Source organism: Battus philenor, unplaced genomic scaffold, assembly GCF_028537555.1.
Source record: "Battus philenor isolate CCGP_79_NKW_IND1 unplaced genomic scaffold, ilBatPhil1.0.hap1 SCAF_16, whole genome shotgun sequence".
In the NCBI taxonomy this organism is placed as follows: domain Eukaryota; kingdom Metazoa; phylum Arthropoda; class Insecta; order Lepidoptera; family Papilionidae; genus Battus; species Battus philenor.
This window is the reverse complement of record NW_027181678.1, coordinates 10,214,299-10,241,918: the sequence shown is the minus strand read 5'-3', so window position 1 is coordinate 10,241,918 and position 27,620 is coordinate 10,214,299. Positions and strand designations below refer to the sequence as shown.

Here is a 27,620-nt window from a genome sequence, read left to right as displayed (position 1 = left end):
GAAAAATACAATAACAGATTATAAACAGTTTCGTAAATTAACTATATTTATTTGCTAAATTTAAGCCACGTTCCTTAACAGCTCCTCCGGAGACAGCAAGCCGTCCTGAAATAAGAGTACTATTAATAACATGCTTAAGTGACGATCATTATTAACAACCTAGTAAAAAATGGAAAAAAAATATAGTATCCATTTAAAAAGTTATGGATGTAAAAAAGACTTACTAATATATTTAAGCTCTTTTAGTAAATTACATCTGTATAACAATATTATAACTAAATTTTAAATAGTACTTTTTATAAAAATAGCGCAGTGCTTCAACTAAAATTTCAATACAGACTATAAAGTAGTAACTTATCTAATTATCTCGATGGATATCGTTACGCCGTTACCGCTTAATGCTATATAGCTGATTTGAAATGGGTAATAATGAAAATAGCATAAATCGTGCACCATAATAGATAATCGTTAACCGCTAATATCCTATCGCCTACGCTATTGATATCACTAACGGTACACAATAGGTTCATTTAGAAATAGAATTCTTTTACCTGATTGATGTCAATGAACTTTCGGATGACAGATCGCGCGAAGTCAGGGTTGTTGACCATTTCGTTCACAAACCAATCCAATGGGATGCTGCAATATTGTTGCACAGGTTTAAATTAGATGTATAATCAAGAAACATAGTAACAAGATGTTTGGAAATTTCAATAAATTTAAATAAAAAAAGGATGCACGTATTTTGTGAAGAGGTCGTTATATAAAAAATCAATAAAGTTAACAATTAAAACTTCAACATTCACCTAAAAGTGAATATGAATCTGGCAGAAAACAAACAAAGCTCCGAGTTTTAAAAACTATGTGTCAAGAGCATTTATAACGAAGACATAAAATAGTGAATGATTCAATGGTGACACTTCTCGTGAAATTCCAGGCTATATGTGCCTCGTGATGTCAATTTAAGTCTCAAAAATAACGTTCTTAATAATCAATACATCAAAGAGAAACTTCTAGATGCCATATGTAGTATACGCCACGGTTTAAATAAAAACTTTTGCTTTTCTTATAAACGTTTTAATCTGGTTTTTGTTTTGCTTGGAGATTAAGAAGTTTGCTCGTTGGCTCGAAACTTTGTTATACTTTGACGCGCCATGTTTTACTTAACGCTACTATCTCATCAAGAAGTTGACTTCGGTAATGAGATATTGTCGTTTTACATAACCTAAGTAATATTGCTGGATAAAATATTACTTTGTGTTACAATACTAAGAATTTGAAATTCATTTATTATTCTACCACCAAGACAGGCTACCTACCTATTTCTGTTTATATTGATGAACCTGATGTTAAGTAAATGTTATGAATTAGAATATTTATTATTACGCATAGAAATATTAAACAAATAAATACCTCTCAACAACTTTGTCGTCAGTAAACTCTTGGTTGTCTCTCTCCGGATTATTTTCGAGCGAATCCCAAACGTTGTCCAATCCGAAAACTGTAATTATAACGATAATGAGAAACTATATTGTTATTTACTGTGTTGTGTCGATAAGTGGTTTTCGACACACAAAGACTTTTTTCATCATAAAAGCAACATTCATTGGATATAATAAGCAACATTTCGGACGTAATAATAGCCGCACGAGAGGTCATCATACACCGAAAGCACTTGTCCTCAAGCACAATCTAGTCATTGATTGTTCTTTCCAAGATCTCGTAATAAAAGCTGCTAATTGTAATCTCAGCGGTGTCGCTCTCCCATTTCAATTCATAATATTTAGCGAAAAAGATACGTCACTGAAGCAAAAACGTAGCAGTATAAATACTTGAAACTTCATAATACATATATGATATATGTATTATGTCATGTTTATCGTAGTGAACCTTTCGTGTAAGCTTATATGACATGAAGGCGGTCCCTAAGGCCTTTCCGTTTGTATTTAACGTATTAAACAATTACATGTACAAACATAGATTATTATTTGTCCGTGGTCAAACATTTTAAAAATAAATCGCCAATATAATGGTGTGTATGTTGTTATATTGGCGTGGAGATAAACTCTAATAATCGGTTTACCTCTACCATTTTCGTGTGTCAAATCTCGTTTGCCATATCCTCTCGCGATAAGTATATTTGAATAGGGCTTGAAAGTGCCCCTGGTCACTCTTATTTCCTCCTCTGTGATAAGGCATTTATTTTTATATCAGATATCCTCCCAGTATATTATAAAGTAAAATTCAGTTTTCAAGAAATGGTTTATGTAACATCGCTACTATAAAAGCATTTCGATATTGAAGCGTTTTAAAGCCTTTTGATATTACCTTCGTCATTAATTTCATCGTTACCGCTCCTTTTGCCATAATCAGGTGCTACCATAAGCTTGACCTTAGGTCTAAATACTTTGCGTCGTGCTTCAAACTTATCTAAAGAAATGTGATGTAAGTGTTAATTGGCATCGTATAAATGTCAACTTCTTTTATGTTTTTATTATAAAATTAATAATGAGTAAATGATATTAAGCGAAAATAATTAATTAAAAAGTTTTGACTATAACCGCTCTTCGGGTGTCTAAGGTTGTAATGTTTCCTTTTATGTATAATTTTTCTCTTCATGTTTAATGTTGCTATTATTACTTTATTTTACAAAGTAATTTTTTAATGCTGTGTCACTTATAAAAGAAGACATAACGTCACCATTATTTGTACCTCAATCTCCATTTCTATTTGTTTTTACTATAGCGTAACTGCTATCAAATATACAGAACCTAGAAACAGCTACCATATATGGTATACGCATTGCCCTCGCTAAAGGAACGTCGCTAGCGACTTGTAGGAAATTATGTTCTCTTTTCAAATAGACTGTAAAAAGATATCTATGAGGGGGTTATACCATAATCGGCAGGTAAGTTGGCGAACGCAGTGTGGTATGGAAATTTATGTGCAGTGGAAATCCTATATTATTAATGCACAAAGTCTGTTATTTAAGATTGCATCCTGAGAATTAAAATTTGTTAAAATGTTACTTAGGGGTGTTTTTATTTAATCTGAAAATAATTATAATGTTACATTATAAGCTTGTGTATTACTTACTATGATAACAATTTGTAATTGGATTTCATGTCGTCAACTCATTTTACAATGATATAACTTAGCTATTTGTTATATTTATATTAATGATACCTAGCTAATGACTTAAATTTTTGTGAGCACCAACAAAAACGTCTTGTTTACATTTATGGTGCAATTTTAAAAAAATCTATATATATTTTGTAATAAATAAATAAAAATTGTAGTATACAGAATCTGTATTATTATTTCACAATTTATTTTCTTAAGATCAGACTTTAAATTAGGAGACCTGGGCTATAAACATCAGTGTGTCGTAGAAAGTGTGCAGTCATTTAAAACATGTGTATAACATGTGTTAAAGTTTGTAAAAATTTTCTTAATTTGATTTATCGTACAAAGTAAATAATAGTAACAATATATATCATTATATATTGTGATTTTTTATAAACGAAAAGTAGGCTACCAGTCAAAATGGTGATATTGGATTAGTCTTAAGCGTTATTTAAATATATAAATAGTAACTGATAAATAATAAAAAAACGGCAACGTATAACTTGAAGTATTCCTTTGTTTTTATATACATATTTTATTTCACTAGTATTTGACAATAACCCAAGCATTTGTAGAATTCCATCTATTTTAAAACTTTCCATTCGAAAATTGGCTTTCAATTGATTTCACGTGCAGCGAATGCATGAACGTAAGTAACTATTAATCGGAATTCTAAGCTGAAAACTTCCGAGGCAAAAGCATTACGTATTGAGGTAAATTTGATTTTTATAGTAAAGCAACATATAAAGGATCCGTCCAAGGGATTCCTTAGTCAACTTCAAATGGAGTTCTTTTAGCTCAGGCACAGGTTGGCCGTTTGCTCGTCCCACAGTTTTATTATCGCCTTTGCAATATCTTCGTTCAATCAAAGCCGGAAGCCCAATTACGGCTTCTGTACCTTCCAACTCCAGTTCCGGTGCTCTCTTCCCGAAATCCCTCGCAATACCGACCGTTGGACTCTTAAACGTAGGCGTACCGCGACTAGATCGACTCGGCGACGGTTGGTGCCCAACGTCGCCTTTATAAATTATTTTGTGAAAATTATTCAAATCATATAATTTTTTAGCAATTCACATTCGAAATTTAAATCCGACTACAACATTAACTGTCCCCGCCCGCTTCGCTTACAAATATTTAATTTTATTGTATAGCTGCGTAGATATTTATCATTAATTATTAAATATTTGGTAACTACTACTAAAACTACTACTCAACTAAATAAATATTTATATACTAAATTTCAAATCTCTTCCAAAGACATCGGGATGAGTCATGTGAGAAAATATACATAGACATATATATATTTATACATATATATTAAAATATATATTCATATTCATATACAAAAATCGGAAAACTTTTTCATTTGGTCTCCACCACTTCGATTAATTATCGAAAATTTGTTCCAAATGAATTTAATATTTACTTAAAAAATAATGTAATTTTCTTAAGTATATATCTTAGGTTATTCTATGCATTAGACGGTACAACATATTAAATGAATATAAAAGGAAAGTCTTTCAAAGGAAACTATGAACAAATTGTGTTTTTAAAGTAAAACGTAGTGCTATGAAAGCCGTTTAAAATTTATAATACATTTTCCGTCCCATTACCTTCTGTGCTCTTACAAGTTTATACCTTGACAAGGCAAGATGGATGCCCGGGGGTACGTCTTCAACCCTTTTTAAGCATAACATACAGCGTTAGTGTCATTTTAAAGTGATACATTCTGAATTCTATTATGTATATCTACATTAAATCGTTTGCATTTCGCATAATATATACATTGGAAACTACATTTATTGTATAATGTATATATTGGAAATAGGTGTAATATCTTTAAGAGTCTATGTATAGTTCATTTGCTGCTTATTAATTTTTGGTACTCTTTATCCAAAAGGCAATGGTTAAATAACGTAATAATAATTATTAAAAAGTTTATATTACTATATATTAAATTTGATAATTGTTTACCTTCTTTCCGTCAGACTTTGTACTGCCATAAGTTATTATGATATCACATTTTAATAGAATAAAAATATATTTCAGTGTGGTCAAATTATAAAAAATGATTTGAATATATTCACCTTTACCTAAAATTTTTACACATATAACCAATCACTCTGTATGTATGTTACATTATGAATAATGCATTGATAGTTGTCTAAAGTAAAAATTTCTGGATTTATTATGAACAGAATTTTCATTTATAAATTTTATGGTGATTATTTAAATAAACACTTGAACTTAAGGTAATAAATTAATGTTATTTTCAAGGATTTGTGAATAATTAATGAGGAATTCTCTCAGACATTTTTATTTTAAAAAGATAGTTTGAGAAAAAAAAGAAGCATCATATTAAAACACTAATAATTTCGTTAAGACAACAATATAAAAATATCTTGCTGACATTTCACTCAATTCTATACGAATTTCGGTCCCTTAAAGTTTACTCTTGTAATCAAATTATTCTCATAAAATACCTTCGAAGAAGCCGAAACAATAACAGAACAGCGTAGAGCGGTTGAAATGAAATTAACGTCTATTTAAATTAAAACAAAGTCAAACAAAAGAAACATTTTGGGTGTCACGCACTGTTTACTTGCTATGAATGACTCCAGATCTTTTAAACACCTAATATCTAATTTTTCTATCCTTTATAGGCGTAGCATTTGACTTCTGTTGCGATTAAGCGATGACGAGATCTACGATACAATACAGCAGTAGTTAAATGGTATTGTAGTATCTACAGTTAGAAGATAATAAAAGAACAGCGTTGTACGGAACATTCATCATCACCATACCTCATAGCTGTCAGTTGGATAAAGGCCTCCCAAATATATTTCCAATAAGACCGATTGAAAGCAGCCTTCACCTAACGTCTTCCCACGCCCTTGTGACGACTTGTGAACCACAACGTTCTTACCAGTCTTTGATCTTTTTTCTAGAACCTTAAGGCTGTAGGGGTCATCTGTTCTACGCGCTGTATGGCCTGTCCCCCGCAACTTGCTAAAATGCAGGACTATTTCGGTTTCTTTCAAACATTAGTAATTATTATCTGTTATTACGCGGCTTTAAAGAATTATAACTAATTTTAACATTCTTGATTATGATATATTTAAATGTATATTTTGTACTGGTTGCAGTAGCCACATTTCTATATAATAGAAAATTCACTATCCATCAATTCAAGTGTTACAAAATTTATGTATTTAGGTATTATAATATTCAATATCCTAAAATAGTCAAACTATGATTATACGTAGTAATAATTAATAATTAATTTTGTAATTAGTTTCGCATTTTAGTTAATGAACAAAGATTCAACCTATCCCATGTTAATAATTAATAAGTTATTAAGGGATCCCTTGTCTACAAAGTTTAGTATTAATGGCTCCTTTATCGACAGAGGTGTGAACAATGTGACTGTAATTATGTTGTGCAATATCAATGAATATTGATGCCTTTTAATTTCACACCAGACGAGTTACATCTTTGCTTTGGCGATATATTTATAAGTTGTCGAATATTACACCTCATACAATATTTAGACTATTTCTATCATTATTCTATGTTATCTATAGGGACAGCCTTTTTTTAAAGTATACACGTCCTTCAGCTGACATTACGATGATAATGAAAGAAAATATTAGTGGGCAGCACGCCCAAAAATTGAACAGGCGATATTTTTAAATCGGAAGACAGTGGATACAAGCTGTTTCCAACCGGTCCTATAACAAACCTCCAGGGGAGACCTATATCCAGTAGTGAACGTCTTACAGCTGAAATAATGATAAAGATAAATATTAGGTATTCTAGATCTCATATGACTACAATGATATCCTTATAGAGTCCTTTCGCAACTCACACATAAAACAATGACAAACCATACACTGTTTTACATGTCTATATAGTGCAAAATCTTTAATTATTAAATACAGCTCTGAAATGCCTGAATATTGGATGAATCACAATTTATTATTTATTGATATTTACAATCAACGATAGTTTGTTATAAACAAATAAATTTAGTAAAATAATGTTAACTCTCAGTTAAAAGAGTGATTAACTTACGTTCAGTCCTAACGGAGCGGTCGCGCTTGCCAAAGCCCCTGGCGGTCATCATTTCGACGTTCTTGAACCCACGGGTCGGACGCTGCTGTTTTCTTGTCAGTCGAGCTTCAGGTGCTCCATCCGCCAGGCAGAGACACACTGCTGCCACCACGATCACGACTTGCATAGAGATATTCATGGCTGCAACAAGTATACATACATAGATACATAGATAGATAAAAGTATCAAATTATTATCTTCATCATATCAACATATAGACGCCCATTGTAAGGCACAAGCTTCTTCCAAAGATCACCACGATGTCTTGCGCCGCCTGCAACCAGTGACTCTCCACGACCTTATCTCATCGGTCCGAATCATGATTGCTACTCAATTAATAAATCACAGTAATAGTTCGCTATGATATAACCACTAGGGTGTACAAAAGTTTATAATGTTACCCTATTTTAATTAATAATAATGCAATACGAACATGACAATGATAAAGGCATATGGTTAAATATATACATGACAATTATAGTAAATCAAAAACGTCAGTCAATTAATCAATTTGAAGGTAGCAATAACACAAAACAAAATATATTGAAATTATAATAAGTAGCTAGTTAATACACAAGTTTAACTATTCTGTTAACTCAACTCTTTTAGGCAATTTTGATAAAGATCTTTATTAACCTTTTTAATTGAACACGGCTAACATTTATAATCGGTGCCATAAAATACAATATTATGCATCAGACTTGTGTAAGATTTCCTAACACAATCTATTGTGCTCACTTTAGCTAGGTGTATTTATTTGATGTAAAATTCAAAACTTGTTGGTATATGTTTCATTAATACTTTTAATAATAACGATTTTGTTGTTAAATTTACAAGATTTTTTTTTTTTAAATTCTTAATTGATCGGTTTGATTTAAATAAAATTTTGTAAAGTTACAGGCCAATTTTCATGAATTACCGAAAATGTCTCAAACTACTAAACTTTCCTTTTAACGCAAAGGAAGCGTGATATAATGGACCCACTCGAACATCCTTGTTTTATGGGCACTCCGTTGAAACTAATATACGAACCGACACACCCACGTTTATATACATCTTTGAGCTAACAAGACAGCGGCACGTGCTGTAAGGTTTTAGAGGGCAATACTGATCTTTACTACGCACTTAACACCTCAAGTTACGTTTATCGCCGCCATGATGTCCTTTTGTTACTTTTGCGAATTTACGCGCAACAGTTTAACGATTTTTCATGCTAACGTCACATTTTTATGCGAAAAACGATAAAATTTTAACGAATAGAGCCATATCTGACAATTTAAATAGTCCACTGAATATTATATTTGTACATGTATTTATAGCAAAAGTTTAAAACATTTGGTCCCACTAGCTGGACAAATAACATTTTTAAGGTCGCTAAAATTCGCTGGACGCGGGCAGCGAAGCCTACAGTGGGCTTCCATCGGCTGAAAAGAAGATGAAAACTTTTTAACATTTCACATGATGTAGCTGCTTGTTTTTCAATTGCAATTTGTCTAGTATTTATCTCATTACTTTGTATTTGAATGTAATGTTAGTAATTTTCTTGTAAGTTCTCAATAAAAAAAATATTAGTTATTTTTTAATCCATTATTGACGTTAAGCTAAATACTATAAGGCAATCATATTGTGCTATGTTATATGAAACTTAAATAATGTATATTATTTTTTGACATTTGTGTTTGCAGTGTATGCCCAGCGATAGGGAACTGAGACTTCGGATCGTGGGTCGAGGGTTAGATTCTCGAGATATGTCTTATATAATTAACACTTTGGTCATTAAATTAACATAGGATTGTCACTGATCAAAAACAAATTTTAGAGCATGAGCAGCAGCATTCTCTGTGTATCATAATGCTATACTGCGATCGCCAAACCGCCTGCCAAGCGTTGCGATTATCGTATGTTACCCTATGTATACTTTAGTATGAGATCTTTGTCTTACGGTGGGCGTCTATAGGCTGAAACGACGAAGATGCCAAAGATTGGTGTGTCTATTTAAAATAAATAGATAAATAAGAATGGGTTAACATAGTTTGGACGAAAGACATCAAACACCATTGTAGGAGTCCAGTATAAACCTTTCGTTGTCCTTGCAGCGGAAGGGTATCCTGTGTTTTATACGACGTGTAATACACATACAGTGTTCACTTATAGGTATAGACAAAAATATGTCAATTTCAACCTAGACAAACAACTGGTGCACTTGAATACGGTACAAGATTAAGATGTAAGGTTTCTTACTTACATCGATTGGTCTCCAATGTAAGTGTGTTAGTAATATCTGCCTAATAACATTTACCTATCTAAGGAATTCAATGTAATAAAATTAAAATATATCATCCTTTCTAATAAAAATTCAAACTCAAATGAATGTTCTTTTATAACTTCACGTAACATAACTTATTAAGATACATAACTATTTACTAACAAATTATATATACAGCATACATATATGTAACTTACATACATAAATTATCCTCCTAATTAAGTACGTGTTTATTTATAACTATTTATATACTAAATATAGTTATTATATAAATGTAGGATATATTTATATGACTAATTAACTTTTGTATAATATTTAGACTCCTGCCTAATTTTCTCCCTAAAAATGTTATATAAATAAATAAATATCTGTTACGAAATCCACAGGGAAAATAATAACATGATGTTTATTATAATAAACGCCCTACTATACCAAAGACAGGCACATTTGACGCTAAGTTTACTCCTCGTTTATGGAATCACGACCCTCGGTAATGAAGTGAACCATGGCAGATAGATGACGATTGTAAAACAAAACAACAGAGTATAAGAAAAAAAAAACATTAAAATAACTATTTATGCGAATATCAAACTAAAGAGGGATTAATGTTGACAATCTTAAAACAATAGCTGCATGTTTTAAAGAAGACTAGTATTTTTTCAGCTAAATAATCATAGTAAACTTTAACACTTATTAACCAAAGGTTTCTTAGATTTGAGACCATGCAGTTTAACTATCGATGCCTATTATTACTTACAGTGCTATGTTCCTATTTTAAGAGCCCTTTGCAATTATACTCATATTTATAGGAGAATGACACATACCATATATTCTAAATATATAATATTAACTAAGTAATAAATATTACATGAAAAAGTATTATAATTTTATGCTACTAAAATATAAAGGTAAATTTTGCTTTCATTTTTAATCCTTATGTTGATGCTACACTTTACTATAAACTAAACAGGTTTACATAATATTTACTTAAATACAAAATTCGATTTAAACAAATGATAATATCGCAAAATATTTATAACTAGCATTTTTGGTCTCAAACATCGTTGTTCTTAGAAATTACCGTTTCAAAGTACGTAATTGAACTATAACAGAGTCTACTGGCAAAGGACGCCCGCTTCAAGCTCCTCGGAGACTTATAATGTTATTAGCATTGGTTTTTAATAAAGTTTCGGCTACTCGCTTAAACACTGTACAAATATTTTTAATTAATACATTTAAATTATTTACTGTTAATTGGACACTTATAAAAACACGACTAACTAGAATATTTATAAAAACCAGACTCCACTAGACTATGAATTTGTGTGAAATACACAGATACTATTTGAAATATAACATGCATTGAACTGAATAAATACCTTTTGTGAGTGCTTTTCTGTTTAAACCAATCCGATTAATATTATGAAATGAATTTCATTGAATATAGCTTTAATCCAGTCGCACAACTTTTATCCAATTGTTAACTATATAAATAATCAGTGGTAAATATAACGTAATACTTTGCGAATAACCATTTGGCCTCACAGTCGCTCAACGATGTTCACGATTTTTTTCGAGATAGAATCAGGAGTAAAGAGATCCGGATCCGTCGATGAAAGAGTGTCTACCTACATATAACAGTGGATTGGAAAGTTGAAGTAGTAGTGGGCACTCTACGTGGCGTGAAAAACAGATGGCCGCTGGAGCCTTAAGGTTTTGGAGTGGAGACATGGAGACCCTAGACGACCTCCCCTATGATGGACACACGACCTTGTTACCGTCGGAAAATGCTGGATGTAATCCGGCTCTGATAAATTTTATTGTAAATCTATCGGCAAGGCCTGTTTGCAGCTACGAACGTTCTACGGCTGAAATGAAACGTGCTAAAAACATTTAAAAAGAAATATCATTAAAGAATATGTACTTATGACTGAGCATTGTCCGTATTTACAACATTGCGTCTTATTTAAATCAACAAGCAGTTTTTAATTAAATTTTCTTTGCCTTTTTCGTTTTGGTTTTTCTTCAGATTCATATCTGAGTACAACGACAATTGTAATATTAATTTACTTAAGCCCTGCTCAGATTAAAATTAAGCATAATAAATTTCACGGGAGGAGCTTTGAGATATGATTGTTCTTTGCTTCATCATACCAAAAGTCCAATGAATTTAGAATGAATTGAGTATTGTTGAAAGAATTATTTTACTAATTTATTACTTTTACATTTTTTTTAACGCACAGTTAGCATTTTCTGCCAAACTTTATAAATACACGCGATTCTGTCTGCCAAAAAAAATCTTTTATTTTGGTATTTTACCTTCGTTTTATATTTTGTATTTAGATATTACGTATTTATATAAGTACTAATATCGCGCAAAATAATATTAATTGTTATTATATGTTTTTTCAGAGAAATCTCATGTATCCAATAAATTAAAGTATACCACATCGTTTCATTCGCTTTTGTAACCGCAAAACATTTGCGACCTCACGGTGTTTAAGTTTAAGCATAAATTTGTCCGAAATTTAGATTTAAATGATATGATTTAAACAGTAAACATCATTCGTAATCGCAACCTTTTCTATGGAAATGATTTATACTTTAACAATCACTTTGATTATGAATTAATTGACGTTATTCCAGCATTAACCCATGTAGATGTCAATATCTTTGAAAGTAGGTTTTATTTATTCATTTTTATTTATCTAAAATCACTTTTGTACGTCAAGAGAATGCCACTAGAGCCCAATTAAATATAAACTAGAATAGAATTTCATAATTTTTATTTTCCCTTGTAACTGCATTTAAAAATAAAGATACAAGGGTTCGAAACGTATTCGTATAAGTGACCGTATAAACATAGACAGATCCTTTTTTGTTTTTATATTTACAAATATAATAAATAGAGTAGTTAAAACGTAAGTATAAAGAATATCTTTGCTATTGATTATGTTAAAATTAATAAATCGTGTAATAAAAATAATTTAAAGTCTATTTTATTGCAAACATATAAGACTTTCGGTAAGGAAAAATCTGTTTTACGACAAAAACTTTACAGCTATACTCGTAACCAGCGAGTAATATCTTACCTAACAGCGATTACTTCTGTATGTGACATCAGTGACAACTTTATGCAGGAGTGGACAATGATTAAAATAGATCGTTAGATTTAGGTTGCGTGGGTTTGCCATTTCCAAACGTATTAAAATCAAAAACTAATATTATGAAGTATTATAATGTTATTTAGAATTAATTACAAAAATGAAAATTTCGTAACAAATTTCATTCATCATTTTTCATGAATTTATTAATGATTTGTAGATGCTTCTAATTGAAAATATACAATGTCCGGCGCGGCTTGCATTTCCAATCTCGATAAATAAATAGCAAGGATTGTCGTTGAGTGTTTGTAGCATTAATCTTGAAAATCTATGTTTTCACGTCGATATAGGTCGCCTGTTCCGATGTTGGAAAATAATCAACATTATTTATTTTCGCACTAGAAAATGATGTATTAAAAGTATTACAATAAAGATTATCAATTTTATTTCTTATTAAGTTTCGAACTGTTTATTCATTGGTAAGATAGAGAGCAGATGTAGCCCAGATGTAGAAGAGATTTTTGTTCGTAGGTCGCGGGTTCATATCCCGGGATACAGTAATTCAAACTTTGTGCAATAAATATATAGGATTACCGTGGCTCATTAACAAGCTTCCAGAGGATGGGCAGCAGCGTCCTCTGCGTACCATATAAAATGCTGCAGTCATTAATCCGCCAACCAGGCGTGGCGATTCCGGTATATCCCCCCATAGATAACTTGGGGGTATGCGTAACCATATAGTGGGCGTTATGAGGTGAAACGTCTTAATATATAATTTCTATTGGATCGTTGAGTAAAAATATAATAAAAATTCATAAAAGCAATAGTTTGAGTATAATTAGATGCTACTGATGATAAAAGATTATTAAGTGCTTTTATATAGAAACTTTTTGAATAGCTTTATAAAAGTTAGAACACAAGAAAAAGTTTATTGGTCTATCAAGTTTTAATTATATTATTAAACTTATTTAAAGCTCGACATTTCCCGTATAAAAGTATTGTTTAATTAAATTTCATAATGATGCATTCAAATTACTCTTTTGAAAAGTTTCTATATAATTTTTTTATTTCTTGTGCATAACGCGTGAAATAAATTTTAAACCTTAAAAAAAATATACGAAATCATAAAACCTGCTCTGCTGCTTTCTTGATAAAAACTTACATAACTAATCAAAACAAATCTTTTACATAACTAAATTATCGACTTAGAAAGGCTTTCGATTTAAAAGAGCCAATTTTTAATAAATAATATTTTACAAAAAACATTTTACTTTTACAAGCAACAAGAAAGAATGCTATATTTGCTTTTATTTACCATATATATAGTTTATAGCTATTTACATTTTTAGATACTTTTTAATATAAAAAAGGCACGTATTTTTTTCTTTTTCGTGTATCTCTATTATTTATTTTACCTATATTCATTAATTTTTCTCTACATCTGCCAAAAGATAATTGGCAGAAAGCCAGCATTAAGTTTTTTTTATACTTAGTTTAATTATAAGAAATGTTAATAAATAAATTAGAATTCCTATTATTGGAAGAAGGAATTTTAAAAGAGCTGCGTTTGCAAAGATGAATATTATTTCTCTAAAGTATTTCTCTACACTTTGTTAACGAGTACAGTTATAAAGAATATACTATAACATTCAATACATTGATTTAAAAAATTAAAACTTGTAAACAAAATTTTAATAAATTTTTATTTAATATACGTTTATATAATGGCGTTAATACTATGCAATTACAGCTGAAATCACGTGCGAACTAACTAAAGTTATAATAATTTAACAACGAAGACAATTTACTTAACAATGGAAAAGCATGCAAATGCATGAGTTGAATAGAAACAAACTAATTCAGTTATACAGTACAGTCAACTGGAACGTACGACAAACTTATGTTGTGTATTGTACTCGTGTTTTAAACTTCTCAAAGGGCTATTATTGCCGTAATATGCTTTATACATTTCACTTAAAACGGACATTTGTGAGATTCAGACCCTAAAGTGACAATTACCCCTAAGTACACACATGTGATATATAGTATATTATATATACTGACAAAGGAAGAAAATTATATAAACTATAAATAGATAATTTTCTATGCAAAAATTATATTATTATAAAGTTTTGTAAATATCTTTTCGTCCAATGTGCTAAATTTTGCAAATGTGTTACGAGTGATGGCTTATTATATTTTAACGTCTCTCATTTTATCTCTTATTGGCCCGCTCATAGTCGCTTAAGGAGTTATATAAAAGGCCATGTTCGTGGTTTCTCTATAAGATCGAATCCGGAATGAGGAAATCCATTGACGAACGGGAGTAACCGTCTTAACCCAGCGGATTAGCGATTTGAATCGGCCGTGGCCAAGACAAATGGAGTCCTAAAGTTCTATAGTGAAGACCATGGACTAGCAAGCGAAACGTGACGTCCTTTATAAGGGTACAGGAAGATGCAAGATGCAATCGCTTTCCAACTGGTCCTATTAGATATCCATAGGGAAGCTATATCCAGTTGTGGACGTCCTTCGGCTGAAATGATAATTATAGAGTAATTTATTACTCCTGTAATGTTTAATTAGAATAATGGAAGACTCAATGTTTAAATGACTATTGCTATATATGGTTATCATTGCACGGTTTACATGTAAGTTGAATCATTATTTAATAATAATTTCAAATTTTCAATGTAGTTATCATCACTTTGTCACGTAAAAGGTCATCGTATAAAATATCGCCGGGTAGAATATCAAACACCGAAGGGTTGAATTTGTAACTATAAAATTGTTATTACAGATTTTCACGGCGACATCTCTTTCCAATTCTTTCGCTTTACCGATGATCCCCTGACTTGGCAAAATTTAAACGACCTCGGTCAATTCAATCAATGAGTAAACCGAGCAAATATAATAAGGGTTGATGTTTATAATATTATATTCTAGGCCTTTAATAATTATAAGATGAATCAATTTCCGGACTATTTATTCTCGTTTCTTTTATTAAAAAATGCTTCATATGTTAAATTGTTGAAATATGCTTAAAGGCATAAAGGACAATAAATACTAATCTGGATGCATTTTGAGCTTCAAGGATCTTAAATAATCAGATGGAATACTCTTTTTTACATTTTTATATAACTTCCTGAAGTCTTTGAGCGGTAGACCAGGTGAGTTACATAAATAACAAGCCATCTTTTCTTGAGAATTTCGTGTGAGTCTTGTCAATTGTGCTGTTCCCTGACTTATAGCTGACAAACCTCAGTCTAACTAACCTTTCGATGCCTTCTAAACCACAATCTTAATTAAACACATATAAGATACGAGCACATTTACAAATAATATCCGTTACTTCATTATCACCATCGTGATCATATCAGCAGATAGACGCCCACTGCAAGGCGTAGGCCTCCACAAAAGATCTCCCCGATGACCACTCTTGCGCTTTCAGTTACTTATTCGTTAGATAATATACATCAAATCGTAAAAAATACTTTTAAAATCTACACGATTAATTATCTAACAAATTAAATAAGAGAATAGTATCAAAACTATCACATACAATAAGTTAATCCTAAATGAACTTGAAATTAATTGATAGTTAAGTATCAAATATGACTAAACACTTTGTCGTCCCAAAGTCCCAATAGAAATGTGTTAAGTGGTTGCTGTAATTAAAATACGGCTTAAAATGGACGGCACTCCCTTAATATTATACAAGGATATGTATGAATATTCGCTGGGGAATGAACACATTCATTTATAATATTTACCAAATTTAAAGTGTTAAAGTTTTTAAGAATCTATTGGAGAATCTCTTTTTATCTATACTGTCGTCATGGCTTCCTATACTATCAATGCATATTTTGTATATAGACACGTAACCAATTTTTCAGCACTTATTTGTACAGCCTAAATAAAGAATAAAAAATAACGATACAAATGCTTTTTTTTAAATTGATATCTTTTCTGTTTGTATGCTACAACTATATTGGCAGTCGGTTAAATTTAGTTTTCTTTGTTAATTGGTCAATACACTATATTTCCAAATATTTAATACAATAAAGCCTTAATTTACTTAACGGCTTAAAGTATTTAACACATTTATACACGATGTTTAATGACAATTACATAAAATTAACATTATTCCATGTGTAATGAAAGCTACATATTAAAATAAGTTATTTCAAGTAAAAACTTGTGACCAAAAGATGTGCATTGTTTTTTTCGGAGAACGTCATGCTCTTGGATTGCCAAAAAATAAAAACAGTTAAATACTGATGTTCTGTTCTTAATCACCTTTACCAAGGTACCTTGATAAAGCATAGGTTAATGCGTACACTTTTCGATTGCGTGTTAATGGTAATTATAGCTTATATGTCCAAATAACATATAAGACGGTAGCCCAGCGGTTGGGGAACGGACTTGCGGTTGTAGGTCGCGGGTTCAATTCCCGGAATCCAATCTTATATAATTCACACTCTGTTCATTAATTATATAGAATTGCTCACAAATGCTCAGAAACTATTTTCCGTAGGATTGTAACAGCTTTCTCTGCATACCATAATACCACAATGCGATCGTCAAATATGCATATGTATTGTAATATACATATATTTACAGTTTTAACACTATTAAAGGATGATAAAGTTTATTATATATCTGTAAATTTTAGAAAATAATGTCAATTTTAGTTTACAGTCATATTAAGTAATTATTACATTTCGCCCTATCCTCATGGATATCTTCACAATAATATTTTCATTTTCATAACATTTAATACTTCCATTACAAACGCACTATATTAATTTAGGTGGTCTACACAAGAGCACATTGGAATATAGTGGCATTAGTATAGCGCCGAGGACAGTAATTGCCAAATTCCACTGTGCAATTAGCCTGTAGTTCAAAGAGCGATTTGATCAGTCGAACATTAACAGCTAACACGGTTTGTTGGCTTACCTTAGAATTCTTAATAACTCCAAATACACATGAAATATATTTTTAGTATTATGTCCCTTATTATAAAAAAGACTATCAAGAACTTCACATTAAAGTAAATTTCAAAAGATGTCACACTTTATATTTATATTTAAATTTGTGTTAAATAGACGTTACTATTCTTTCACATCAATGTTAACTTTATTAATTTAAAAATAAATAAAACTTTATTTGTGTAATATAGTGCCTCCAAAACATTTTTTACTTTACTTAAAAAAATTAAAGTTGCTAAAGTAGAAAATTAAAAGAAAATTACTGTTGAAACGTAAAACATTTGCCAGAATAATCCTTAGGCAATTATAATACCACGCCTACTGTTTATCTCTCCTAACAATATCTAAATAGACGAGCCTTTGATCAATTAATGAGAAAACGCCTAAACTACGATAAAAGTTTTCTGTTCAATTCGATCTTAAAGGAATAACTAACATCATTATATTTGGTCGCTTTATACAATATAACACCACCGAGCTGCTTAGCAAAGATATTTGTAACTGAAGATAAAGGTTGAAGATTGTAACTATCGACCTTTTGTCTAATATCTTCGTCGTTTTAGCCCATAGACGCCCATTGCAAGGCAAAGGCTTTTCCCATAATCCATGGGGGGATATCCTATAGTCGCAAAGATTGGCAGGCTGGTTGACGATCGCAGTGTCATATCATGGTATGCAGAGGACACTGCTGCATCTTTCGGAATCACGTTAATGAGAAGTGGCAATCCTATATACATAATGCAAAGTGTGCAATCATTAGTTTGTATTTCGGGAATCGAATCTACCCTACCTACTATCGGGAACCTACTATCGCAAGTTTTAGTCCTCTACCATTGGGCTACTATAGATCTTTTATAAATTACTATTATAAAAGATTGTATTATCTTTAATTACACAAACCTTCGTTTTATCCTATTAAATATAAAAGTATCTTACATAGTAACTAACAAAAAGCAACAGAACAATTATAAAACATCACATGTCTTTTCATGATATAATCTAGATTATCCACTAATAACCAGTATATCGAAATAACTGTTGAATCTCTAATTAAGGTAATGGATGCTAATGCGTCAACCATTTGAACCTACATCGCGGAACGATGTTCTACATAAAGGCGTAATGTCGCTAAATATTTCAATATTTTAATAACAAATTCAACTGAATATCAAGTATTTGCTCAACACCAGTTAATTGTTACTATAGGCACGATGAATTATATTTTTATTCTTTTTTGACAACGGTAAGAATTCACGTGCTGTATAGAAATCAAAGGTTAATTCAAACCATGTATTTATTTACATAACACCTCCACATTACTTTCAAATAAATGCACCAAAATAATTACCAGAGCGTGAATACAATTTTTATCCAGTATTATATGAAAGTACTAGACGTTGGAGCCGAAAGGTTCTGGCAACCACAAGCCGGTAGACGCGGCGTGGTAGTCCCTTCACAACTTGGACTGACAATATAGTTAAAGTCGCGGAAAGTTCTGGAGAGTTGGCGGTCTTTGAGGGAGACCTATACCTTGCAGTGGGTAACTATCCGCTGAAATAGTGATGATGACAAGACGGAATTTGTAATCTTTCAAATTGTAAATATCTATACGCAAAAGCTAAACTTTCATAGTCAATTATTGTACTACTGCCCAGTCACATAATAATGTTACATTTAAATAATTTAGACTTGATTCAACACACATCTTTACAAGATTTTTACATGGTTTTATTCCTTTATTTATTGAATGATGTTTAAAACGCTAAAATTCTTTGATTTTTTTTAACCGTATTCAGTTTTTCTTGTAAGACGTTAGATTTTTTGTGATATCTGGTAAAAAAGTTTAGTCTTCATTCTTTCACTTATTTATCTCTGAATGTAATCTAAAATGTTTAATACCAAAAAGGAAGAAGATATTCTTACTACAAAAATTGGGCGTTGACTTGAGTGTGTCGGCCACGAGCCGTGGCGTGTGTAAGCCACGAGGTGGATTGAAGACATAGGTCGCGGAAAGTCTCTAAATACGAGCAGCGCCAGACCCGTCATTGTTACCACCAGATATGATGATGATTATTATTTATTGAGTAATCATTATATAACATATTAAAATAATTATATTACACACGTTAATCATGGTTGTTAAAAGTTACAGAAAATTGAATTCTCAGGAGAATTTAGATTAGGGTTTTATTATTACGGATTACGATCAGATAAATTGTACATAAATGTATCCTACTATCATGGGGATTCAAAGGTTTGAAATATGTTTGAACAAGATTTAAAATTATTGTCAAATGTTAAAAGAATACACAATAAATTTTAAATTACTTTATTCTACCGCGATTACAAAAAAAGTATCTATTGTTTTTTATCATAAATTTCTCTTTTAATAATTTTGTATGCAATCTGTGCATGTATAAATATTTTTCATCGCTAACAATTGTTCTTTTAAAATATTCTGTACTATGCAAATGAATTTTCGATGCGAAAATAAACTTTAAAATTAAAATCTATTCAAATCCGCTGGTTATTAAAGGCCTACGAATAAAATATACAAAGTAATTCCTTACATATGTAAAAGATTAAAAGGGGTGATTGTATAACTTATTGGCTATTAAATAATGTATGGTACATCCCATTCAAAATGAATAGTGTCAGAAATAATAAACAACGTAAATATAACAAAACAATGATTGGTTAAATATTTCGTAATTCGGATTACGTTGTATATAAAGTAATTATTTTTAACTTGTCCCTGCAAAATTTTTACTGGCAGATGTTATTGAATTGTCACTTCTCAACGGGAAAAATAAATTAAAGTAACTTATTTCGGAGTGACACCATTATATAGGATGATTGCAAATAGGTGTCTGAGTAGCTTACGGCTGAGAAAAGCCTTTAATAGTTATATACACCTATAGTTATAGGCGTATATAACCTATAACTAACATAATTACTGTAAATAATAATGGTTTTTCTCGCTTTGGAGGAAATGAAACTCTTTACTTTTTAACCGGAAGTAGTTTACGAAGTTCATTTGTATCTGTGGTCGTTAGATATTAGTTAAAACATTAAAACTAAGTTTATCTGAGCATAGTCTTTAAATACAGGCCACCAAACCTCTCTCTCGAATATGTGTTTAAGTGACTCAATTCAATTAGGTAGCAGTGCTTGTAGACTGCATATTGCGATCACACGTAGCACGGAGACGAAATAAACGAGGTACGTACTGTGTAATTACTCCACCCAGTCCTTCCAATCCCGAGAGTTCGCACCGGTCTGACCGCAGAGAAATTAGCTCGTATGCCTTTATTTGCAAATACTAATTGGAATGCATTGATTTTCGACTCGGAAGATCACCACTTTGATTGTAAACCGCAAATAACTTGTCTCAATTAAGTAATTTGAAAGTGGAGATTTCGTTAACGTATTAAATTAAAATGTTTATTTCAATTTTATTAATTTAAACATTATGCGCGGTGATGTATTTAATCCAAAATAGTATTGAAAGTCTTGAGTTTTAATAGCCAAAAACTAATGAAATAATTGAGTTTATTATAAATGTAAGAAGAAAAGAGAAATTTATTTATAAATTATTTAATGCTGATAATGCAAACATCTCTTAATTTAGTCACAAATTACCTAATTGTATTTAGTTTTAATCTACTGTCTCTCTCAAAGTCTATATATAAAAATAAAGGTAAACATCAATTATATTCCACCTACGAGAAGTTGAATCTATTAAAAATTTGCGTACTCATCACGGCTCTCTAATAAAGAGACACCCATTAATTATATTTTAAAGCAAACGCCTTGTCATTCTCATCTTAATTGAAAACTCTTTGAGCTCTATTTGGATTGGGAAAAGTTGCTATAGGTGCGAATTATGACAGGCACGTAATGTCATCATTATGAAAAGTTTTAACAAGTAATGCAAAAAAATTTTCAAATCTCAAAGTAATTAATGTCGTTTATTTAATTGATGACCGTTGATAGATGAATTGATTAAAAATAATTAATAAAAAAATTTAACATCTCTAATTTGCAAAACGGAAAGGTATATAGTTGAAGAATTAGGAGAGTCCTTTATGTTTTACATAGCGATAGTGGACTGTAGGTAGCGGGTTCGATGCCCGGAATACAATCTCTACAGCTTATTTAATTTACACTTTGTGCATTAATTATATGAGATTGCCACTGCTTACAAAAAAGTTTCCTGAGGATGGGCAGCAGCATCTTCTGCCCACCATATTGCCACACTGCGATCGCCCACACGCCTGCCAAGCGTGGCAATTATGATATATCCCCCCATACATATCTTTGGAGAAGATCTAAGTGTTGTTGGCGTCTATGGGTTGAAACGACGCACAAGGAGAATCTACAATATTATTACGAGTATCGCCATTTATATAAAACAAAATATTTGTTAATTACATGGCATTTATCTTAAGAACAGCAGGAACAAAATATTAGTATTTTTAGATTTGTCTTGGTCCGGAATAGGATAGTAAGTATTGAAGTACAATGTTAATCACTTAAAAAATTTAACACTTAAAACCCACCAATTAAAACGCCAGACAGGCCGTGTTAAAATAATAACTTAATAATTGTGTTAATTTGAAAATCAGAATTCTGCTCTTTTATTGATTTCAATATTTGTGTCTTGTATTTTTGACAAAATTACATTGATAAAATATAATTTTTTAATGAGCTCAAATCGATTATAAGCAAGTGTTGAAGCATAGAATTTTAAAAGTTTTGTAAACTATATACGAAAACTAAGAAGTTTCGGCCGATTGTTAATCATAATTTCAGCAGCAGGACGTCCACCGCTGAATATAGGCCTGCTCCGTCGATTAAAGTTATTATTTCTTTACTTTGGAAATAACAATAATAAAATTTAACAAAAGTGTTTAGCCGCAAAAGCTTTTTAATTTTTTCACAATAAAACACTCTAATCAAAAAAAATATTTTGATTTACTATGATTATATGTCAACGTATTCCATAATTTTTACGAACCATTATATTAAAAAGATGACAGAGAAGCATATTAGCACACAAAACATTAAAGCTTTGGCTTCAATACAAAGATTTCAAAACTTTTTAAGTGATGCGGCGTTGATTAAAATTTAAACTAATTTGTTAGCTGACTTAACTTTACCCAAGCACAGGAAAGTAATAGAGCTGTTGAGACTCCTAAAACATTTTCATTTGTTCTCGTAAATTTATCTCTGTAAATTTATTTCCGTCAACCTAGTAAAAATGTTGAGGATTTCAGTTTATAACATCAAATTCTTAGATTTTTTTAATAAAATATTAAGTACGCAATTTGGACGAGACTTCAATGTTTGCTTAAACAAAATTATACCAATCCCTGTCAGCAAAAGGGTATAATGATTATGGCAATGTCTTCACGTTACAACCATGAGCTTATCTTTTGGGTATTGAAATACAGATAACAAAATAAATGATCTGGATAAAAAATGAACACCAAAATAATAATTAATTACTAAACCTTTAAAGTAAAGTCTAAAATATTTAGGTTTAGTAGGAACATAGAGAAAAACAAATCAAATAGCAATGTTATCTCTGAAAATTTTCTGCACGTATTGATAATGAATTTATTCCGCGTTATTCAAAGAGTAAACAAGTTTGCACAATTTATTGTCTCGTACCTAAAATTTTATATTTTCAAAACATCTAAAAGCAACACATTGCGAACAATGAAATAACATACAATTTCATTGGAGGAGCTATCAGCGAATGAATTGCAAGAAATATTCACACACGTAGGAATTTTATAAGGCTTTTGTATGTAAACCAAGAAAAGGTTAACGCTAACAGTTCAGGCATTCAAATGGTATCCATGAAAAGATCCATTATAAATATGAAAAGATGCTATAGCCTTTTAATGAAAAGCTTTAACAATTTGAAATGTAGAAAAAAAACTTAAATAATATGTGGCCAAAAAAGGTTCTAATGTCTTTCTTCTTTTTCTGGCTTTTCGAAATATGGTAACAAAAGTCTCACTTTCAGCATGATTTTAGCCGTAAGACACTGCTGGAATTAGACAACCCACAAAGATTTCCTTTAAGTTCGATACAAAGCGGCCTGAAGTTATCAAGTATATAACTATAAAATTCTCTTTATATTATATTGTTTTTTATTTCATTTCTTTATCTTTTTGAATAATGTTAACTGACATCGACTAAGAACTGAGAACTCTGATTATCTACACTATTTCGTTAATAAACATAGAAAAATAGTAAGATAATAAGCTTGCTTGTAAATTTACTAAAATACAACAAAGGAATGCCGTCACTACACTCAGTAGCAAAATTAAATGTGCACAAACACAGCGTCCTGTTTTTCTGTTAAATGCCGTTTTAATCAATTTTACGTCAACGCATGTTTATTTTACTCCAATTTTAACATAAACAACGTTAAGTATAGATACAATTAAATTGCTACGACATAATTATACAGAGTAATTAGTTCATTAGATATAATAATTTAGATGTAAAGCCTTAGAGTAATTGAATTTACAGCTCATTTGACAACATAAAGCTTTACAACTTTTCCAATCAATCCTGTATGAAGAGATCTCTCTAAAATATTTTTTACTGAAATGCGATAGGACAGATAATTATTCTGGCAGCTTAAAATCTGCGGAGAAAAATAATAAACTATAATCAATTTTATTATGTATTCATTCGAATTACGAAAACGCTTTTTCTTCCTGTAATATTATTACGCTATACATTATATCTGAAATTATTGATTTATGTATAAGGTGCATCTTACATTAATTGACGGCAAATGAGCGATATATACGTACACCTTTTTATTCTTTTATACCTATAACAAATCATCCACTGTAAAATAGATTTTGATTGCAAATTTATATTAATTTGTTCGTTATTATTTTCGTAATTATTTATGGAACTTAATAGCTTTTAAAATAATGACGAAATACTCAAAATCACCCAATTGAAGAACAAACTTCTGTTTTATTAAAGCGAAAATTATCCTCACACCTTTCGCTTGGGATTATTATAATAATTATCTGTAACAGTTCCGAATCTTAACTTGTTGCTTTTAAAAGGAGATTTGTGGAATTTATATTAAGTCAAGACATTCCTGTTCTTGAAAGCGACTTTAACCTCTTAATCTTTCTGCTCACTGAAATGTTTTCATTTCTTTCAACGTTTGAAAACAAGTTGTATAAACTTTATCTCTTTGTAATAGTCTTTGGTTTGAAATTGTTTACAAATTTCTGATGTTCAACTTTGAACAATCTGTTTGTTTTTTTTAACATACAAGTTTATTGCTCTGAAAGTTTGAATTGCGTCATCAAAGGAAAAAAGCGTAAAGATACATTCATTGGAAATTTATCTTTATTTTTTATTACTAATTACATACGTTTTTTGTATAAATGATAAAATTAAATAAATAATTATTTGTCTATCTTATAAACAATATTTCAATCTCTTACGATAAAGCTATAACTTTTTGGTTTTTTATGTATGTAGGACTAACATGCTATATTTTGACATCTAATAATCTGCTAACCAAAATAATAGAGAAAATTTTGTTACCAATGAAGACTATACATAGTTACTATCATGTATTATTCAGAAGTATTCGAACAACGAAGAAATATATTGAACACAAAAATAACCAGTTGTCTCATTATTTAGTTAGAATATAACATGTAATATTTTTTTTCCTCAAATACAACTGTATTTCCAAGGTTTTTCACTTTTAAGAATCAGTTATTGAGTATATCCTTTGAAAAATATTAGAAGATAAATGTGTCGGAGAACAAAAGAGAAAATATAGTATTTCAATTGCTCACCGGCACGTAAGCTGAATCAAAAGCTTTTACTTTATCACAGGAGCACTTCTCCTGGTAAGGCCGAAGCATTATTGGCTGTAATATAAGCGGGTTTTTCAATATAGTTTAGGGATTCACGTAGTGACGCGTCATAACAAGATTTTTATCTCGGTACATATAACGTAGACTAAGATATTCTCTCTAACAAGTAAAATTTTTAGACATTGTCTTTCTAATAGTGGTAAAATTATTTAAAAGGTATAATATTACTCAATAAAAGTTTACCTAAAAGTCTCGCAATTCTCGTCAAATATATAAAAAAAAATTGAATCACAGTTTTTTTTTATTTTATTGTCAAATAATGGTATTGTGTATATCATTATTTCTGTAAATAATATAAAGTATTTATAACTGTAATATTTTTTATTATTGCTATTTGTTTTATCATCATATAATTTTGTTTCGTATCGAATGGAGTTCATTATATAAAAATCCAGTTTATTGATATTAATTTGGTTAAATATTATTGAACGCAAATTTTGTATTTTTAATTACGTTTCGTACTTTTAACGTATCAAATTAACGTTATTGAGTAATTAAATGTATAATGAAAGCGTTTGTATTTGAATAGCCGGCGGGTGTTTTCGAAGAATTGTTAAAAATTTTCAAAAGAATTTTTTTTTTCGGACAGTAGGTGCAGTTTTTTTAATTTAAATTGTTCTAAATGTAATCATTTTATAAGAAGGTAATTGCTGTGCTGCCTGGTAGCAAATGTTCAGACCGCCAATAATAATGCTATGTAAAATTTTGAAAAGTAATCCTTGATAATACTGTCAACTGTGTTCGCCTATTATTTTTATGTTTGTTTGTTGTAAATTTAATTATGTTTATAATACATTACTTTTGATCACCAGAAAAGTGGTGCCACCCTGTGAACTCGACCAGTTAGGTCCGAAACATTCGATACCACATTAGCCGAAGCAAAACCCACCGCCCAAGTCCATCACTGATGTCTTGAACACAGTGCTCGAAAATTTTTTACAAGGATCACGATTATCAAGAGTGACACAAGGTGAAGACGGAGTAAGTATACGAAAGAAGATTAAACACAGCGCATGCTGTAGTTGCCTGTTATTTAAATTGCATTTAATTCTATGTTTTTATCATTATTTTTTATTAGTATGTAATATTGACATTTTATTGCTGGTTCCTAAAAAAATTAATAAAACTAAATATCCAAAAAAATTTACTAGATACAATCACCTACTCGTAACAGTGTAACGCTTATATTAATAATTTCTTATTGGTCCTATACACCTATGGAAACGTATTTTATTACAATATATCTTAATTCATTTAATTAAAAATTTATTAAATAAGCCATACATAGTATTCTCATGATAAATTGATAACTAATTTTATATTTAATGAGAATATTATTTAATCATATTTTAATAGATCTTTCTCGTAATTAATTATTTCTCAAGGCACAAAACTATGTCATTTTATAAAAAAAAATTAATTTGATGTCTCTAAAATTATTGTTACTCTCTAATGTAATGATATTGTATTGTTTCAATTATTTGAACGAAGGTTGAAGGTTTATATCAAACTTTTTCAATACTCCAAACCTGAAACTATTATCTAGATCATGTCACATAGGTCAGTAAGCACTGTGACGCTTCACCACTCTTGCATCCTCTGTACTCGTTTATTAAAAATAACTTTTGTCCCAACAACGCTTATGCATACAAAGTTTATAACTTTTCGGTCTAATTTCTAACGGTTACTAAGTTCAAGATATTTAATAATTGTAAAAATAAAGCTACATTCTCGTCACGATTTCTTTTAGATATAGAAAATAATATTTAAATGGAAAAAATATAACTCTTTAATATTCAAAAATAAATAAAGTATATATAAAATTTTTAAATTCAGTATATCGAAATAGTCAAAATTGATATATATAATCGTATAGTGTTATTAACTACCAAAATTTGTGATAAAAGACCAAAATTATATAAATTGATGAAAATAACATACGGTTGTTAATATATTTACAGAAAATTACATATGTGATTATTACTCCTAGAAACTTACCTTACAAGTAAACGTAACTGCTCACGGGGACACTATCACTGTATTGGTACTGAAAGCGTCACACACGTTGGGCTGATGG

The 27,620-nt window shown here is 30.3% G+C and overlaps 1 protein-coding gene across 2 annotated transcripts; it reads right to left on the bottom strand.

Annotated features, from left to right (window-relative positions):
• Positions 1 to 27,620, bottom strand: LOC137919332 (allatotropin-like). 2 transcript variants are annotated; one of them, XM_068762376.1, is made up of 8 exons: positions 27,542 to 27,620; positions 7,201 to 7,380; positions 4,014 to 4,144; positions 2,329 to 2,425; positions 2,084 to 2,185; positions 1,414 to 1,501; positions 552 to 639; positions 1 to 105 (listed from the first exon to the last, which is right to left on the bottom strand). In XM_068762376.1, exons 2-8 carry the CDS (start codon positions 7,376 to 7,378, stop codon positions 61 to 63), a joined length of 729 nt encoding a protein of 242 aa, XP_068618477.1. In that variant the 5' UTR covers positions 7,379 to 7,380; positions 27,542 to 27,620; the 3' UTR covers positions 1 to 60. The 2 variants fall into 2 exon arrangements, with proteins under 2 accessions (XP_068618477.1, XP_068618478.1); XM_068762377.1 differs by lacking the exons at positions 2,084 to 2,185; positions 4,014 to 4,144 and having other exon boundaries at positions 2,329 to 2,430.

Excerpts from the sequence above, each read along its gene's own strand:
- LOC137919332 (XM_068762376.1), bottom strand. The coding sequence starts at position 7,378 with ATGAATATCTCTATGCAAGTCGTGATCGTGGTGGCAGCAGTGTGTCTC. Across the intron at positions 4,145-7,200 it reads CCGCTCCGTTAGGACTGAAC|GCGACGTTGGGCACCAACCG; the intron begins GTAAGTTAATCA and ends TAATTTATAAAG. Across the intron at positions 106-551 it reads AGTTCATTGACATCAATCAG|GACGGCTTGCTGTCTCCGGA; the intron begins GTAAAAGAATTC and ends CTCTTATTTCAG.